The sequence below is a fragment of the Poeciliopsis prolifica genome, unplaced genomic scaffold (genome assembly GCF_027474105.1).
Source record: "Poeciliopsis prolifica strain line A6 unplaced genomic scaffold, Auburn_PproV2 SCAFFOLD001, whole genome shotgun sequence".
In the NCBI taxonomy this organism is placed as follows: domain Eukaryota; kingdom Metazoa; phylum Chordata; class Actinopteri; order Cyprinodontiformes; family Poeciliidae; genus Poeciliopsis; species Poeciliopsis prolifica.
Window position 1 is genome coordinate 5564761 of NW_026562376.1, and position 20240 is coordinate 5585000.

At 39.2% G+C, this 20240-nt stretch overlaps 1 protein-coding gene across 1 annotated transcript in view; it reads right to left on the minus strand.

The window, feature by feature from the left end:
• Nucleotides 1-1008: 1008 nt before the first annotated feature.
• hcn4l (hyperpolarization activated cyclic nucleotide-gated potassium channel 4l) overlaps nucleotides 1009-20240 on the minus strand; it is a 26377-nt gene continuing 7145 nt past the window's right edge. Inside the window, exons 2-8 of the mRNA XM_055030497.1 lie at nucleotides 17218-17641; nucleotides 14638-14799; nucleotides 13179-13397; nucleotides 11696-11842; nucleotides 9672-9912; nucleotides 7753-7917; nucleotides 1009-5662 (exon numbers count right to left, since the gene is read on the minus strand). Of these exons, the coding sequence (XP_054886472.1) occupies nucleotides 4248-5662; nucleotides 7753-7917; nucleotides 9672-9912; nucleotides 11696-11842; nucleotides 13179-13397; nucleotides 14638-14799; nucleotides 17218-17641 (2773 nt within the window). The 3' untranslated portion in view covers nucleotides 1009-4247. The remainder of the gene's footprint in view (nucleotides 5663-7752; nucleotides 7918-9671; nucleotides 9913-11695; nucleotides 11843-13178; nucleotides 13398-14637; nucleotides 14800-17217; nucleotides 17642-20240) is intronic.

Here is a 20240-nt window from a genome sequence, read left to right on the forward strand (position 1 = left end):
TTAATTACACTAATTAGACATATTAGATGGAAACACCACAATTTAGAAAAAATGTAAGTTTTTTTGATAAAAAGTGTTTGTAGTTGGTTGTATTTCACAAAACTGCAAATGAAACGCATCAGGAGTCATGTGATCATCAGACGGACGTTACCGCTGACGAAGACGACAAAGACAACAGGAAGACGATCGATTGAGTTTTAACTGCATTTCTGAGTTAAAGGAAACATTGCCATTGCAAAATTGAGTTTGTCAACCTTAGTAGAATATGAAAGTCAAGGAAACACAGCAACTGAATGATTTTCTTTTTATAAAAACTGAAACACCAAAACGAGATTTAAGAGAAAGCGAATTCAGTCAGAAATATTTGCTATTTTGTTCCCAAACAATGGACTGCCCTTTAAATTTATGAGGCAGGCATTTAATTGGTGTTTAAGAAAAATAACAAACAGAAGTTTAAATAATGAAACTAATAAATTATGTTGTCCTGTTCAAAAATATGCAAGTTAATTTTATTGTGGGCTTCATGAAAACATTGGATTTGTGACTCAATGTCCAAACAAAAATTTTCTCCCCAGGAAAAACCTGGAGTTCGTAGATGACGTATACTTTCATTAACGATTACATTATTCACATTATGAGCAATAATGTTTCACTATTTCATCAATCTAAGTAAAACAGTTCTTCAAAGTGAGTTATTAGAGGACATATTTGATGTAAAAGTGTCTTATCCTAATTAACCTCTGAAGCACCAAATTCAATACTTATTTACTTGCTAATCCACCACTTCTGACTCTGTGAACATGGGAAATAATTTTCTTTGTATTGAGTATCTGGCAGATTATAACCCGGGCTATTTTGAATTTTGGCAGCGAACAACCCCGCGCTGTTCTGGATTTATAATCCAGCTTAAAGTCTGAGACTCCCCCTTCCTGCCGTCGTTTCCATCAGATTTTCCTCCGGTCCTCATCACTCTGCTCTTCAAAAAGAAACCCACAGCTCAGCGCAAGATCATTTGACCATATGTCTGTTTTTTATTGCATTAATTTCAGTAGCTAAAATAAAATGTGCCTAATATACAGGAGATTAAATGATCAGATCTGGTGATTAAAAAGGCAACAAAAATGAGAAATAGACTAATAAACAGATCAATAACTTTACTCCTCGACACTGGATGTATTTAACATAAACCCCGCTGATGGCAGGTGGATGGAAAAACAAATCAGCTAAACACATTGACTACTAAAAGGATGTCACTGTTGTTTCATAAAGCAGTCTTTTGGATTCAGCATAGCGTCACAAAGCAGCAGATGTCAGATTTTACAATCGAACGTTGAACAATGAAAGAGGTAAATATGCAGCAATAAAACCCGTCAGGGTTTGGGTGTTGATCACGCCCCGGTGACTGCTGGTAGCCCTTTGACTGGTGCAAGAAACATTCACATCATTCTCAGTGCGTTTGCTGGTTTCGAGATGTTTGATTATCCTCGATTGCTTTTAGTTTTTAATCAGTTCCTCTTCTGTAACAACTTGAAAGCCAAAGTCACAATAAGTTAGAATATTATCAAAAAGTGTTTTCCACTGATTTTATATTTATAAAATATTAAATAATGTTTTATATAGATTCATGACACAGACAATGATGCATTTATTGCTGTTGTTTCTGATAAGTTTGATGATTTACAGCTAAAGAAACAAACTATGTTAGAAAATTACATTAAACCAAACAAATACAATCAAGTCTCATAACGAGGGTAAAGGTCGTCGCCAAAGAAACTAAACCTTTTAACTATGCTGCATCTGTGCTTGTGATTCCTGATCTAAGGAATCATCCAGAGTGGAAAACCAAGCCGGCGTTCACCCAATTCCGACATTTTGTCAAATGGGACTGTTTTGGCGCAGTAAGTGATCTCAGTGTCCCGCATGCACAGTAGAGGGCGCAATAACGTCACGCATAGAGAGCGTGCTCAGTGTTTTACAAACTGCCACAAAAAAAGACGACGAAGAAGAAAAGCTCAACTTGGGAGGTAAAAATGGAGGCTAACAGTGGAGCATATCTTACACATTAAGATATACATTTACAACTTAATCATCGTTATCGTCCGCCATGGTTGTTGTCGATAGTTACTTTCACTTTTATCCCCAAATGTTAGTTCTATAACAGCAGTAGATATCGATATCTTTAAAAATATGAATAAATTCAGGTATTTTGTGCTGCTTAGTGATACTTGGTTGAGTATCAATGGGAATAATTGATGCAAAAACACAAAATCTCACCAAGTATTTTTGTTCTAGTTTCTAGTACAAATATCTTAGTACACTTAAGCAAAAAAAAAAAATTAAAATACAAATAACTGTTCAGCAAGATATACAAGCTTAATTTAATTCAATAATCCCTTAATATTGATTAAAAGGTTTTAGTTCCAGGGACAGATTATTTCACTTATAAGATGAACTAGTGGAACTAGAACTTTTTAAAATAAAAAATAAGCAATTACTGACTTAAAACAAGCTCATATATCTTGCTGAATAGGTATTTATTTTATTTAAACTGTTCTATTTGCACTGGAAGTTAGAACAAAAATCCTTGGTAAGATTTTGTATTTTTGCAGAGGAGATAATCTCTTTTATGTTTTAGGAGTCATAAAATCTACAACAAGCTGCCAATTTATTATAAATATGCCAATAATTACCACAAAGTATCACGACAAACCTTTTACTCCATATCGTCTGAGAGTTAATAGCAGAAGCTGAACTTTATGCCATAATCAAAATGAACTCAAATGGTTCAAATGCTTCACTCTGTGTAATGAATCTATGTAAGTTTCTCTTTTTGAACTGAGTCACTGTTTGCTGTATTCTAATTAACTGATTGATTTACCAGTAATTTTACTGATTTGACACAAGTGGTTTAATTCACAGTACCTTTATAAGCCCATAAAAATAAAAACAGATTATTGCATACTATGCTCATGGCACACAAACCTCAACTCGGGTTTTTTTTTTTTTTTTGTCCGTTCACATTCATCCACACATTCAGATCCCAAATCCTCTCTTCCCCTCAGACTGACATTGTTACATTCATTGCTTTGTTATTTTTTTAAATGCAGTCTGATCAGTGCGACCCGTTCGGGTGTGCAATATTGCTGAGAAAGCTTTCTATCTTGGAAGACACGCTGCCGCCAAACCCTTCGCGCTACAGTGACCTCTGAAACGAGCAAAGTGCACAGACTGTCTGTGCGCAGCATTTCTCCGGAAAGGATGCTAACAAGAGGGAAGCCATTTTTGGTTTCAATCATAAACTGAATACACAGCTGTGGGTAATTCTTTTCAGATCAAGAGGTGAAGCTAAAAAGGGAACCAAAAAAAAAAAAAGGTTTCAAATAAATAATAACAAATCACAGAGGAAGAGCAGAATATAATATAGTATATATAAGAAGTGATATTTCTTATCAGGTCTCAAATATATACCCCATTAATACTTTTGGGTTTTGTCATCATAATGAAAATGTTGAGTAGAAAAAATATGTTTCTGTCCCGTCATCCACAAAAACTAAACTGATCTCTCATCTGATTAAAACAACACACACACCCCAGCACTGGATTTAACATTTAAAGGTGACCTATTATGCTTCCTTCAGCAGATGACGGTATGTTCGTTACAGTTTTCCTCAAAATAATTCTTAGAAGATGAGATTTTAGTTTTGCAGAATGAGCTGGTTCAGGGCCTGTCACCTTAAATCCAAATGACCTGCTGCTGGCCACGCCCCCCCAACTCAACGTTTACACATGCAAGTGAAAATGGCTGCAAACAGATGTGCAATTATACAACCGTACGTCTTTGAAAAGCAGACGTTGAGCCTCCTGCACAACCAACAAGGTGCAGCAAGTGGTTTCTGTGTGGTAAGCAAACAAAACACTTGTCATTTCCAGTAGCCATTCTACAGCGGCGATGCCAGCTGACCAAACGTGCTGGAGCGTCGCTTGGTTGCTAGGTAACGGGCTGAATTCTGCTGGAGTTGAATGTAACGTGATTTGTCACGGGACATTCAGAAGCGTTTTGAAACGGCTTGTTTTCCAAAAACATATGTGAGTGGGATGTTTTAAAGCACTTGGTCTGTTTTTATAAGCAGTAGAGACCCAAATGGAAGCATAAAAACGTGAACTTTGCATAATAGGTTCCCTTTAAAATGCCAACTTGGAGGGGTTTCCTCTGCAGCTCAGCAGGTGGAGGAGGGTGTGTCTGACACTCACAAGTTGGAGGGAAGCTTGGATTGTTTCTGTTCACTGTCTAACACTTTAGCGGGAGACTGATCGCCGTCGGGCCGGTTCCAAGGCTCAGGTCCTGATTGTGTCCGACTGACGGGAGCACCCTGACCCGGGATGGCGGTGTAGGGTTTGTTGACCGCCTTGGGGGAAGGGAAGCCCCCCGCCGCCTCCTCTAAGGAGCCGCTCACCACTGAAGGCCTTTCCTGGTGTAAATAGCTGTGAGAGCCTGAGATTGTCTTTATTTCCTGGGTAAAGAGATCCGCCGAGGACTCTGCTGTCTCTCTCAGAGCAGAGCTCTGAAAGCTGGTTGCGCCGAGCGGCTCGGCATGGTGAACCGTCCGTCTCTGAGTGGCGGGGCTGCGGAGAGGCGGCGTGTAGCACGGCGAGGCCTCGGCAGAGCCGTACTGCGCCAGGGAGGCGAGAGCCGAGTGCTCAGGGAGAACCTGCGGGAGGAAAACCGACTGCAGTCCTGCCAGGGTGTGCTGCGCCAGAGAGGCGGCCACCCCGCTTCCACCGGCCGCAGACGGCGGCGGATTGATCCTGGCCGGCGGCTGCCTGGTGGTTATGATGGGGAAATGTGGGAGGTTGATGCTGCTGGACGTGCTGGTCGGTCTGTTGAGGCTGGGGGGGTGGTATGGCTGCTGCAGCTGGCTCAGGATGGGGTTCACCGAGCTGCAGATCAGAGGGCTGATGGCCGGGGCTGGAAATCTTCCTGAAACTTTCCCCAGCGCCCCTTGCTGCAGCAAACCTAGAGGCTGAGGCGGAGCGGCCGTAGCACCGAGGAACGGCTGAGGGTGGAGCTGAGCGGAGCAGGTGTAGGAGGGGAAGACCGGGGCGCAGTGAGGAGGCTGGTAAAGAGGCTGCGGCGTGGGCTGTAAGCTGCTCGTAAAGATGGGCTGTGACATCACCGTGGGCGATAAAACCGCGGTGGAGTGATGCTGCGCCAAAGAGAACCCCAACGTCGGCATCTCAACCACAGATCTGGGTTTAGCAGAGCCAACCGGGGATCCAGGAACTGAACCAAAGCTGCTGGAGGCGGTCCCTCCCATGTGGACCCTCCTGGAATGGTCCTTCATGGAGGAACCAGTAACCAGAGGACTGTGGAAGAGGATGGGAGGCAGCTGGGAGTGATGGGCCAAGGCTAGAGCCAGCGGCGTGGTGGCAGCGGCAGCCTGGAGCGGCGCCTGGACCAGCGGCGTCCAGATGAGAGGGGTGGGGGACGGCGGAGCGACAGGGTTTAAACTCTGCGCAGTGCTGCTTTGGATCAGCTGCGTGCATTGGGCCATGTCCCGGTCGTGCTGGACGATTCTTTGGATGATTTCTGTTTCATGGAGGTTTAATGTGCCGGAGCTTTGGTGATGCTGGACTTTGTGCTGCAGAATCGAGTTCCTCTTTCCTGAGAGAACAGAAGAAGAAACCATTCAGCTGCAATGCAGGGTGGGAATTATCAGCAATAAATCAATTAATAGCGAGATAAATTAAAATTAGTTCCAACCCTTCATCCAACCGTAATTCAAATCTACAAACTTTTATCATTTTTGTTGTATAAACCAGGATTTGGTAGTAACTAGTTACATTTACTTGATATGTCTGAGGTTTTTTTTATTAGTCATATCAGTCTACTATCACAAAAAGATGCATAATCTTCAAAATACCAGTGGAAACATGAAAAATCTGGTCAACAATTTCACTGCAAAAACACAAAATCTTACTAGTTATTCTGGTTCCAATGATAAATTAACTTATATGTTAAAATTGTTTTGTTATAAGTGAAAGAAATTGACAATAGAACTAGTACTTTATCATTATTAATTAGATTTACTCACGACAGTCTTGCTAAAAGGTTAGTTTTGTCAGATTTCAAGTGTACTATGACATTTGCAGTAGAAACTAGACCCAAATTACTTGGGAGAGATTTTGTGTTTTTTCAGTGTATAAAAAGCATTTGCTAAGATTTTTCCAGTGTTTGTTGAGGACGGTGTTAATACGTTCAATCGCTGCACCATTTTCTGCTATTTTGAATGAAAACTGTTTTAGATTTAAATCTAAAGCACTTCTGGGCTTTCCAGCAAAAATTAAAGTGACACGTTTTATGCTTCATTTCATTTTCAGTAAATATGGTGGATTTTCATGCTGAAAACCCATCAAGCAGGTTCCATTAATAAAAAAGATGGATATGACCACGACTGATTCCAGTTAATTATTCACACTTCTAATTAAAACCCAGAAATCTCATTCTGTCTGACATTGTCAAGCTGAATGAGCCATGAATCAGAGAGTCTTGCAGAGTCTTCGTAAAGTTTTTCACATTTTGCCGCATTGCAACCACAAAGTTAATGGGATTTTTCTGAGTTTTTGCTGTTTTTGTCAGTTTTTCTCTCTCTAGACAAGCAAAGCTGCATTTACACCAAAACATGCTTTTCCAAAGTATTGGCGGCTGAACGTAAAAGCACAACCTGCTCTTCACATTTTCTTTTGTAAAAAAGATTCAGAAAATCATTACTCTTTTTTTTTTATGTCTGTCACATAAAATCCCAATCAAATCCAGAGTTTGTACAATTTTACCAACATTTTCAAAAATTTTCAAGGCAAGTTTTAAACTTTTTCCAGCACCGCACTTTGGAGATAAAAACAAAAAAACAAATTAAAAAAAAAAAAGTTTCAATAAAATATAAACCCAACCTTTATTTTAATTACAAAGTCATTAGGAATAATAAATATTCATCACTCTGAAACAATCCAAACAAAGTGTAATGTAAATAACCTCTATAATCAAAGTAGATGGTTAAAAATGCAGAAAGTAACAAAAACATCTAAATAAAGAAATAATTTTGGTGATTCAAATTGACCAAGAAGAAAAGTTTAGTCTTATATAACTTCAGACAATGAGAAAAAAATATTATATATGTTTTTATTAGCTGTATGAAAATATTTAGTTTAAATTGTAAATAACACTTTCCAAATGTAGGCTCTCAATCGAGGGTTAAATTCTACTTTATTACAAAACTGTGCAGTTTGAAAGTCAAGCACTTTCAAGGACTTTATGGAGAAATCAAGAACTTTCCAAACCGCTTAATTGGAATTCAAACACTTTCAAGGATTTCAAGGACCAATACGAATCCTGCAGTGAAGTTGAAACCTTTAAGGTGACTGAATACACTGCAAAAACAAAATCTTACCAAGTATTTTTGGTCTAGTTTTAGTGCAAATATCAATGTTCACTTGAAATAAGTCAAAACTAACTTGCTTTTTAACAAGCCTGTGTATCTTGCTAAAAAGTTACTCTCTTTAGAGAAACCCTGACCCTAGACTGTCTTATGCCAAGTGTACTAAGAGAAACTAAACCAAAATACTTGGTAAGATTTTGTGTTTTTGCAGTGTAGCTGTGGAATACAAAACAAACTGCTTCATATAAAACGTAGATAAAAGGCACCATTTTACTTTATTTAGTTGTTTAGACGTATCTGAGAATTCTCAAAAGCTCACCGATTCGGTCCAGGCGGTCGAGGGCGACGGCCTCGAAGGCCCTCCGCATCATGGGATACTCCTCCAGCACCTCGTTGAAGTTGTCAACAGACAGAGAGTACAGGCGGCAGTAGTTATCTGCTCGCACGCTGGCCGTCCTTCTGCCTCGAGTCAGCAAGCAGATCTCTGCAAGGACAGTAAGAGTGACCTATTACGCTTCCTTGAATAAGTTAGGATAGGCCTATGGGTTACACAAAATATGTTCGTTGCATTTTTTACACAAAATCATTCCTGGTCTGGTCAGTTCTGCCTATTTTGAGCTTCCTTCAGAATGAGCGCTGCAAAAGCACAAAATATTAACAAACATTTTTGGTCTAGTTTCTTCATAAAGTTGAAGTAAGACAAACTAAATGCAAGTCCATTTTTTAGCAAGATATAGAGGCTTGCTTTAGGTAAATAATTTCTTAATACTGGTAGATTATTTCACATACAACAAGATACGTTTCCCATGATATAAATTACTATATCAACCAATGAACCCAGAACTTTTCATCAATATCGAGGAATTATTCACTAGAAAAAGCCTCTTTATCTTGATGAAAAGTTACTTGTAAATTAGTTTTGTCTTATTTCAAGTGTGCCAATATATTTTCAATAGAAACTGACCTGAAAATACTTGGTAAGATGTTGTGTTTTTGCCAATGAACTGTTGTTACTTTAAATCCAAATAAGCTGCTGCTAAAATGTCTCCAAACAGACACGTAATCATACAACTGTTCTTTGAAAAGCATAAGTAGAGGCTCCTGCACAACCAACAAGAATGCAACAAGTGGTTTCTGGATGGTAAGTCGACATCAAAACACTTGTCTTTTCCAGCAGCCATTGTACAGCGGACCAAACGTTGTGGAGCTCCACCTTGGTTGCTAGGTAACTGGCAGGGCTTAGCTGGGGTTGCTAGGTAACAGTGTAGGGTCAGTTGTATTGGATTCAACAAACAGGAGGTTTTTACAATGGTTCATTTTCTAGACACTAACAAACATTAATTTATCGCAAAAAACACTTTTAGGCGTAACATGTGCAAAATGTGAATTTTGCAGATGTTCTCTTTTAGAATATTGTTGATATATGATCAGCGTTAACGGAAGAGATAAAAAAAATGCAGGGATCTTTAACGTCTTACATGGTGGCAGAGTTGATGTAGTTTTAGATCCATTTCCAAAAGAACAGTGAGGAACAGTCATTAGCGTGAGACAATAAAATGTTGGCCGCCTGATGCCTGAACCCCCACAGATGGAGCACTTAATGCAATTTCTGCAGCTTACAGTTTTTGTCCCGGCCTCATCTGCCGTGCCAGATCAGAAAAATAAAATAATGCCCCATTAAAAAAGAGAGGACAAAAAAAAAATGTACCGTGACACATAAATCGCTTTTTCTGTCCAGGACAGACAAGTTCATGACACAAACACTTCATAGAAATAACATCTAATTATGTATCCAGAGTTCTGGTTTAAGACATTTTTCTTTAAATTTAAGTCTTTTTTGATCATGTATTGAAACCGCAGTGTATAATAATTAGAAATATTTCACTCTACCAGCTTGTTTGTTCGTGAGGATTGGTGGTGTGCGCCTCTCTAGCACAATCTTACAGGTTGAGGCGAAGCAAACAAGAAGAAAACAACTAGAAAGTTTGATGTTTAGGTTTTAAGCAAAGGGCAAAACTCCACAGATGGACTCAAAGATTGCAGAGCTTTGCTCCTCTTAGAGGCCTTTTAAGGAGATGAAGATTTTAACCAGCTGTAATGTTCAGGGAAGTTAATCTGTTGAGTGCCTGCGCAAACTAAATCAAAACAAATCTTACAAACACAATTCCTTCGCACACGTTAAATCAGCCCCATCCTGTTCTCTCTTTATCTGCCCAGTGGGGTGCGTGGAAACTTCACCTCCAAAATAAGAGCCGTCCGTCAGCTTTGTGTCTTTGCTGCTCTTCGTAATGACGCTGACGACGCCGTGCTGGATGAAGTACATCTTCTTCCCGATGGTGCCCTCCCTGATGATGTAGTCGCCCGGCTGGAAGACCTCGAAGCGCAGTTTGGTCAACATGGAGGTGACGAAGTTGGGGTCGGCGTTGGCGAACAGAGGCATGGAGGCTACCAGTTTGCGGCAGTTGAAGTTGATGATTTCCTGAGGAGGATGCAAGAAACTGGCCGTTATTGCCTCCCTAAACAGACTAGGACACATCTACGGGCAATATAAACATGCCCAGTACATTTTTTTGCACAAACTCATTCTTAGATGATAAGATTTTAGTCATTTCTGCCTCTGTTGAGTTTCTTTCAGAATGGGCTGCTTTAGGGCCTCTTTGTTACGTTGAATACAAATAAGCTGCAGCTAGCTACGCCTCTCAACACAACATTTACATTCACACATAAAAATGGCTGCAAACAGATGTACAGTTATACAACTATACATTTTTGAAAAGTAGAAGTAGAGCCTCCTGCACAAGCAACAAGAAGGCCGCAAGTTGTTTCTGGATGGTAAATCAACATCAAAACACTCGGTTTTTTTTCTCCAGCAGCCATTGTACAGAACATACAGCGTTAATACCAGCTGACCAAAAGTGCTGGAACTCTGCCTTGGTTGCAAGGTTTTGATCTAGACTTTGCTGATTTGTAACATTACATTCCTGAGGTTTTTTGAAACGAATAATTTTACAGACACCAAAAAACATCAACTTATTGCCTGCTGGTGTTTGTTTCAGCACTTGGGTTGTTTTTAGAAGCATTAGAGACCCAAATAGACGTATAAACACATGTAAAATGTGAATTTTGCAGAATAGTTGCCCTTTAAAATAGTTTTTCTTTCTCCTTATTCCATATGTTTTTCAGCGCTTAATTACTTCTGCATACTTCAACTGATTTCATCAATTCATACATCAAAATCCTCACGTTGAACTGAAGTCCTCTGTTGTATCTTTTGGTCATTTCAGCTTTCACTTTTTTTGAAGGCTTTGTACTTTTACGCAAATTTCACCTCCATTGAAATGAATTTAAATTTCTCAAAATTCCACAACATTCATCAAAATCTTTGTGCTCTTTCACAGCTTCCTGCTTCTGCTTACTTCAACTTAGAACCTCCATTATAATTTTAAACAAATCACAAGAGGTTAAGCTCTCTTCAGATGATTTTCTAAAATCACAATTTAAGTTTTATGCAGATTTTTAGTCCGTTTTCAGTTTTACAGTGTAATCCATTAGCGAATCCGTCCACTGCGCTTTGGTAACCAAGAACTTTTCTAGTTTTTTCACAAACAAAATGCTGATGTTCAAACACAGTTCACTCCACCAGAATAATTTATGCATCAAAACGTAGAAATGGGTTTCTGCTGTGAGGAACTTTAAGGGTCATTGCTGTAGCTCTTACAGTTTTCTTTCAATCTTTCAAACACTTCTGGAGCGCAGGCCTCTCACCCCCTTTGCATTTTCTCCTTGTGTTTCTTTCTTCTGCTCTGTTTAGATTATCCTGTCTTTTGGTCTTGCTGTCTTCAGCTGTCTTCTCATATTTCTGTCTTTAGTTATTTTTGCCGTCAGCTCTTTTCAGCTCCCTCTAGCATCTTCTGTGAGTCCACTCACTAGCATTCTCACAGCTGTTTCGCAAGGAACAGTAATTTTTGGAGTTTTTTAATTTAGTTTTTGCTCGGGCGAGGCGTTCTCGATGCTGCATGTGTATATTTCAATCATTATAAAAGCAGCTTAGTGCTCTGTTAATAAGGTTCTCTGCCCTCATACGGCTGTTACTAATCAGATTACAACACTATTAACATTATCATGGAAAGTAAGGCAGCCGTATTGGATTATATCAATAATTATCTGAGCACCATTGAGAACGGGATGCTCTCATTTTTGCTGACATGGTACAACTTCTATGAATCCAAGTTCATTTGGGCTTCACATGTTCGTAAACCGACCTCTCGCAGCGGCTCGTTCAGCTCCTCCAGGATGCTCTCCTCATCGAACATCTTGCCCTGGTAGCGGTGCTCGTAATAGTCGTGGATTCGCTGCCTCATGTCGGCGGGGAGCTTGTGGAAGGACATGTACTGCTCCACTTGCTTATACTGTGACAAAACAACAAGACTTTCACTTTTACAACCGGTTCAGAACCGCTCCAATAACCCGACTCGCAACGGCAGTTTCAAAGCGACTGCTTCTCCTGCAAAGACAAAATGCAAAGTCATGTCAGAATTAATATATTAACCTGATTGATGTGCTGGCTCAGAGGTGGACTATAATGTATCTCATTATGTTAACAGTCAACTGTCAGGCCATCTGTGAAACCTGCTCGCAGTGCGGTGTTGTGGCTCTGCCCCATCTGACAATTACAGTTGTGCTCTGCAGGCTGCAGCTAATGACATTAAGCAGCGTGTCCTTCAGCAGTGCACTCCACCAGCAGAGCAGCGCCGACGATCACAGCACCCACTGTACGTATGGCGCTTCCTGCCATAAGCCTTTGCTTTGAGGTTATTAAATCTGTGCCTCTCGTTTTATCCCTCACAGAGGCGGACATGTAGATCTAATAGTGACTTCCCATGATTATTCCTCATTTTTTAAAAATGTTTTAGTCTCCTATTCCATTTCACATCAGAAAACAGTGAAGCTTCTGCTGTCCATCTATAAATATTTAAACATATTTCAGGTGAAAAATGTGTTTGTGACAAAAAACCTAATTTTAACCAGATATAAAATTGTATTTGTTGTGTTATTATAATACATACAGCGCCTTACAAAACATTCACACCTCCTGAGGCTTTTTTCTGATTGTGTCGCAGTACCTCAGTGCAATTTATTGGTATTTCATTGGGATCCACAAATTGCAGGGAGGGTTTCTGCAGGAAAACTCAAATGTAAGACTTTTTAAGACCTTTTAAAAACCATTTTGAATCAAATTTAAGACTTATGTGAGAACAGAAATGTAAAAAAGAAAATACAATATTCCATATAGCCTACAAATAAAATTGCACTTACATATAAAATATGCTAAAAAATCCCCATAAAAGATGCAAAAAGCTTGCTAGCTACATGTCTAAGCTATGTTAGCAGCTTGTTAGCGATAGCCTAAACTGCCTTGAGTTAAAATAAAAAATTAAAACTTTATAAATATGAATTCAGCCATGACAAAATTTAAGACCTGTGATCAAAATATTTAAGGCCTACATACATAAAGAAGTAAGTAGGCCTTAAATAAGTATTAATTTAAGGCATTAATTTTAGACAGTTACATTTAAGACTTTTTAAGAATGCATTTTATTTTTACTATGAATTATCATCCAGGCCAGTGACATATGCTTGTGTATAGATGGGAAATAATATCATAATCTGCCTGATTGGAGCATTTCTTTGTTTCTAAAGGTTTAGCTGCTTAGAGGTTTCCTAACACAACAAAACAAATCTCACCTTTTCTTGGTACTGCCTCCTTGAGGAGTCCAGAGACTGGATCAGAGCTGTGGCGTGACCCACAAACATGGCAAAGCAGGTGGCGCCCACGATCATGCTGAGGATGGTGAGCCAGACGTCGGCCATGCCGATGGGCGGGTACAGGCCGTACCCGATGCACAGCATGTGACTCATGGCTTTGAACAGGGCATAGGAGTACTGCTGACCCCAGGTGTCATTCTGGAGGAGAAGTGGAGGCGGAAAGAGAAACTTCATCAGTAAGTACGCTGCAGCGCTGCTGCAGCATCGTGTCCGTGGGAGATTTCAGAAAAACAAGTGGAGGTGGTGAGCATTTTATCTTGGCTGTTATCTTGAACCTCAACTGCTTATGTTTAAATTAGTGTTCCTAATATCATGGCTTCTGTTCCACCAATCAATACACAGAGGATCAGAAAAGAAAAATGCCCAAGAAGAGACAGAAAGAGTAAAAATATTTTGTCATTCACACACTAATATTTATTATGTTAACGAGGAATAGAAAATCTTCAAATATGGCCTGTTAAGTCTGTAGGTATGAAACGACTAATCGGTTTAATCACGATTAATCGACTATCAAAATAATCATCAACTAATTTAGTGATTGATAAATTGTTAACTGGAGTATACAAACTGTAAAAAGCGCATTTGCTTGAAAGAACAACATATTCACAGCCTTAAACGACGCAAAACTATACAAAAATATATAAATTTTGCATTTAAGATGTAAAGCAATCCTTTATCTGTAAATGTGGAAAAAATGAAGAGCCCATTGCATTGAAAACCTCCTGGTATTTCCACCAAATATTGATTCCTGAACTCTTCCTCAGTTAAAACATTGCTATTGTTGTTTCTAAATGAATATAAACTTGTTTTCTCTGCATTATTTAAAGTCTAAAATCACTGCGTCTTTTTTGTTATATTGACCATTTCCCATTTTCTGCAAATAAATAAAAAAATTTGTTTAGAATTTCAGAGACATGTTGTCAGTAGTTATACAATAAAAGAGTAATATTCATTTTACTCAAAATGATGAGTTTCTTTGATTTTACTATTTATAGGTATATGTTTTACTTTCTTCCAGAGCTTTATGTTCTACCAGAACTCCTTAAGTTTCATAGCTTAGCACACACTAAAGAAATGGTGCAATTTAGGTAAAAAAGAAAAAAATTCTTGTTTGAAAAATGTTAATAGTTTATTTGCATGTTTATATAATATTGTATAAAAGAGACTTAAATTAAGTCATTTTTTATCCAATTAATCATCAGAATAATCAATTAATTGCGAGATTAATCGATTAATTGTCAGGATAACCTATACATTCATCAATACCAAAAATGATCATTAGTTGATGCCATAGTTTGAATACAATATAATGACTTTACATTGTTATTTGGGGATTTTGTATGTAAAAGGAACAACATTTTCCCGATAATTCTCTTACCACCATCTTGTTTCGGGTGACCCAGCAGTCTGGAGGGAAATCCTGCAGCATCGGCACCAGGAACTGCAGGCAGCCGTCCCAGTGGCACAGCAGCAGCATCATCCCAATCAGGTTCATGATTCGCACCATGGCACTGGCAAGATCGTACGTCATGTGAAAGACCTACGATGAACAGGACCCATGAGGCAAGATATGATAAAACGCTCACGCTTTGAAAATAAACTTGCGATTTTAACTATCTCCCCTGACATTTGGGGATCTGAGATGAAGTGCAGCGTCTATTTTAGAGCAGCAGAGGCTGTTTACGTGGTTTTAATCAGTGAGTATTCAGCATGAGGAAACACTGTCTCAAAGAAGCAGCTTCAAAAATCAAAGCTCTTTGATTTTTAGGATTTTTCCAGGATGAAAAAATCTAATGTTTTTCCTAACATTTTGTGCACCAAGTTAAGAGATACCAAGCTGTGCTTATAACATCCCTCTTCAGTGTGGTGGCTGTTACAGAGTGAAGAAGACTTAAAGATAGCTATTTCCAGTACCAGTGAGTGGGTAGTAATGATGTAAAACAATAACACAGACGAATACAAGCTGCAATTTAAAAGAAAAACCTAGATGTTTGGCAACATGTCTAGAAATCTAGGCAGGGGGCGCTAGAGGGAACCTCAGAAAGTGGGAGGAAAGATGAAGAAGAAAAAATTGTTCATTACGTTCTTATATCATAAATGTTTAATTATATATTTTTTATATAACAAGTTTTTTAATCATTATAACATATAAGATAGCGTAATGTTATAATTATTTATTTGATTTTTTTTATATATCTGAAATTGGTGATGTGATCTTTACTGTTTTATCCACTGTTTTCACTCCATTCTGTTGTTGTGTATTATTAAGCATTTATGAGGCATTTATGAAGCACGTTGTTATTGATTTATTGTCCAATCCCATTGGATAGTGAATAAAAATGAGAAAAACGTTCTAAAAGTTTATGTTTATTTCCATATTTTGTAGCGCCTGCCAGAAGCTAATGCTGTCTAGGAACCTCTGATCTCGGACATACCGTCAACTGGTTTTGTGATGCTAACTACATTAACTGGCAATGGAACATGTAAAAACCAGTTTAAAATGTCTTTTAGGTGATCATATTTGTCTAAGTTTCAAAATAATATGAAATCGCAGTGTAATGGAGGCGTTTTCCCTGCAGGGAAAGTTTCTCCCATTGGAAGATCCAGAACTATGTTCCTCGGCTGGCCTGGGATCGCCTTGGGATTCCCCAGATGAACTGACCCAATTGTCTGGAGAGAGGGAAGTCTGGGCCTCTCATTTTAGGCTGCTGCTTCTGGATTAAGTGAAAGGTAATGGATGGATGGATTTTAAAATAATATAAACTGTATGTTACAGCAGCCGCTTCCTGACAGAGTGGTCTGAGGATTCCCCTGCAGTCTAACTAATAGAGAATAGACAAAAATACAATCCTTGGCTTCTTTTTGGACAGTACCCAATCATAGTGATGGTAATTTACAAAGTTATTTATAAATAAAATTGATTGTACTGTGAAGCTGGGAGAAACTCCCTGAGCGATTCTATAGCATCTCAGGAACTGTAAAGCTCTAAAAGTATGATGCTTGACACCAGTATCCATCCCATGATTGATTAAAAACGAGAGGAAAATAGGAATCTCGTTAAATCAGTACCAGCTTATCAAAGCTTTACAAAAACCAGAAATCAGAAACCAGCTTCACAAAACCATCATTATCTAGAAGCAGCAATGTTGTTGCTTTCCTGATCTAAAGAAAAAAGCCTAACTGCTTACAGTAGGGCTGCAAGTTATCAATTAACGAGTTAATCTAAAGTTGCTCGATCTTATAGATTAACTAATTGATAAGTGGCCATTTCTTAAAAACTTGAGTTTTGTCTGGTATATAGAGGGATCACCATCTTTTCATAAGGGCAAAATGTTTCATAATATTATGAATTTTAAAATGAGGACTGACTTTGGGCACCCCTGGTCTAAGACATAAGACTTTTCTTCGTCATCCAGCGGATGTTTAATCATTTTGAACTAATCTGAATTTTACAACCTACTAATTGACAGTCAACTATAAGTCAGCTCATAGTTTCCATCCTTAGAGCACAAGTAATAGAAAATAATAAGAAAAAGACTCCCTAACTACAGTATCGACTTACAGCTAACGTTAAAACACAGTGAAACCGTAAGGCAGAGGCTCAAAAGCCTTCATAAGGTTTCATTTTATAAGCTTTTCTAATGCCTAAAATCAGGTGTGAACTGATTTGTCTGTGCCGATTTCCTTAATTCTGGGATAATGTCGATCGGCCGATACTTAGCCGATACTTAGCTGATCTTATCCGCTAATCTTTTCTACCTCAGCAGATGTCTAAATATCAACCACTGTCCAGTTTTGCTCTGCTGTGAGAGAGCAAAAGACTGACAGAGCAGCCCACAGGTCATATCTGCACTGTTGACAACTCTGCAGCTTTCTTGCTATTGTTAGCAACATTTCAGACAAACTAGACAATTTATGGAACCGTTAGATCAGGGCGGATAGCAGAAGGAAGATCTACCTCTTCCCACTGGTGGATGTAGCGAATGAGTCTGGAGAGACGCAGCAGCCGCAGCAGACTCAGGATCTTGGTGAACCGGACGATCCTCAGGGCCCGGGCCGTCTTGTAAAAGTCAGAGTCTATGCGAGTTTCCACGATGAGGAAGATGTAGTCCACAGGTATGGAGGAGACAAAGTCCACAACGAACCAGGTCTTCAGGTACTTGACCTTGATCTGGTGCGGGTCCAGGATGATCTCCGTGTTGTCCTCCTTAACGATGCCGGTGCGAAAGTTGAGAACGAGGTCCAGGAGGAAAAAGGTGTCCGACACGACGTTGAAGACGATCCATGGCGGCGTGTGCTCGTCCTTGAAGAAGGTGATTCCCACGGGGATGATGATGAGGTTTCCTACCATCAGCAGAAGCATGGTCAGGTCCCAGTAAAACCTGCAAACAGTGGTGGATTAAAACTTTCACCATAAACTTGTCCCAGACGTTATTGCAGTAAACAATAATATTGCTGCTTTGAAACCATTTTCAAGTAACATAATGGTATAATAAAGCAAGGTCTGGATGCAAATTTGAATCCAAAACGGACTTGAAACCTCTGGTCTCGGTCTGGTTGAAGTGGACTCTAAAACGGTAGAAAACAAGGAAAAGCAGAATATAAATGGTCTGAAGTTGTTTCACAACTTTCTATCAGCTTATTGTCCCATTGCTGTGGCGTTCTGCAGCTGCTGTGATTTTTAAACCTTTAATAAATGATAACTAAACTAATTGCCTCGTTAGTTTAAACATAATCATCAAATAGGATGGAGGAATTTGCTTAGTCCTCTCTTGCATCTTGATAAAAATGATCTGCCAATAGAAATAGTAATTTTCCATCAACATCAAGAAATTATTTACTTAAAACAAGTAAAAGTTACCTTTAAGTCAGTTTGTTTGATTTAAAGTTTACTAAGATATTTGCTCTAGAAACTTTGTTTTTGCAGTGCATCTTTTAATTTATATTACCATCAAATTAACATTTGGATATTATTCTAATATTTACTTTGCATCTAAGCTCACAGGAATAATTCAGTCTTTTATGGGAAAAGGGAGCTTGAACATGTCAAGCTTTTTTGTTACAGGCCTGGTTTTGTGTGAGATCGCAGGTCTGGTCCATTTCTGAGACCTAATTAACCTCTAATCAGTCCAGCTGGAGTTCTGGCACCGCTAAATGTTCAGGACGAAGCCCGGCGTGAAGAGAGAGACCTGCCAGGACGCACGCATCGCATCGAGACACCCGCCAACTGCAAAATACGCCGTTAGCAACATTTCAGACAAACTAGACAATAGTTAGACGTTAGTAGGCAAACTAGACGTTAGTAGGTTCATGGAAAAAAAGCAAATGGGATGGGAATGTGAGAAGTCTGAGTTGGACCTGCTGCTCTACATTAAACAAGTCAAACTCCAGCAAAAAGGCACTAGAAATGTAGCATTTTGTGGTTGTGGAAGAAGATACAAAACAAAACAAGTAGACAAGAGATACAGATGAAAATATGCGTCAAGATACGTAAAACACCTTAATGAACTCTTATTTATTCTGTATTTGTTTGCAAATTCACTCATTTATCTGCAGTTCTGTGGAAGCACAGACATTCATAGAAAAACAGCGGAGATTAAAAACTATTTGTGTTTTATTTTTATGATGATCGGGATCTAAGTTTTGATCTAAATGACTAGTTTTATTAATATTTGCCTTCAGCACTTCATAGTTTATCAAAGACAAATCAAACACTGACACAACAATTCAGTTAATGTATTGTTTTATATAGAAAGAATAAAAAATTATTGTTGAGAATTAAATTTTGGCCATTATTAAAACGTAAAATGGATCAAATTTTCTGCTTGAGGGCTTCAGAAAGACAGTTTGTGGATCTGGTACCAAATTTGAAGAATCTAAAATCAGCCGTTCGACTGCAGATATTCTTCAGATGAAGGGCTTTCAAAACGTGCCAACATGCTGCGGCGCTGCCATCCAAGCCAGTTTACACAGATCATAACAAAGAAACACGGCTGTCAACTCAGGAACCTCAGCAGATTTGAAGTGCAGGACGATCAGAGCGAGACTGCACAAGTTTAATATTTACAAAAACCAGAACTTACAGGACAGATATGTTTGGACAGATTTGTATAAAACTGAGTAGTTTAGGGAGGTATCTCATAAATCAAATGCAGCATGCCGTAAATTTTAACGCAACTGGGTGGAAGTGTAAAGAAACTTGCAACCTGGCAACAACCCAGAAACACAACATCAAACTCAACAAGAATTCAGAAAGTTCTGGGTCAGAACGGGTCACTTCAGGCTGCAGTTTTATCCCCCACATGAAGATGCTTCTCTAATATGGAGAAAAAACTGAAAGTTTTTATGGATTTATGGAGTGACATTTTGACCTTACGTAGACATTTCAGCTTGGAGCTAAAGAACGGGGTTAGCCACGATACAAAGTTGATAAGGTTACGGCCTTCGCTGAAGGGTCCCGCTGCGGCAGCTTAGCATCGCTTGAATGTGAATCCCTGCCCTGCTGGTCGGCCACAAAGAGCCTCAGTCATTAAGCCTCCACTACAAGCAGAGAAGAGAACAGCTTCAACTTCTTTATCTTGAATTTAATTATTTAGAACCTGCACGAAAAGTAGGAACCAGCAATGGGGATGGAGACCATTTGTCCTAATCAGCTTTCTGTTGTTCTCTGCCAAACAAAGCATTTGCATTCCTCTCCACATCTGGCCCGTTGTCTCCGCGCTGACACACTGGTCCTAATTGCACGTCCCCACTCTGGCTAAATCCACCGTTATCTCCTGGGAATCCATGTCATCTCCAGAAGTCAGCTCCCATCAGCCAGATGTTGAGTAGTTAGCATTACAGCTCAGCCCCGCGTCACAGAGCTGCAGAACAGCTGGATGAAGAATAAATAAATTAATAAAAATAAAGGTCTGAAGTGGGCTGTGCAATACTTGTTTGTTCACAGGCTCCCAGCATGCAACACGGTGGCGTGGGGAGAAA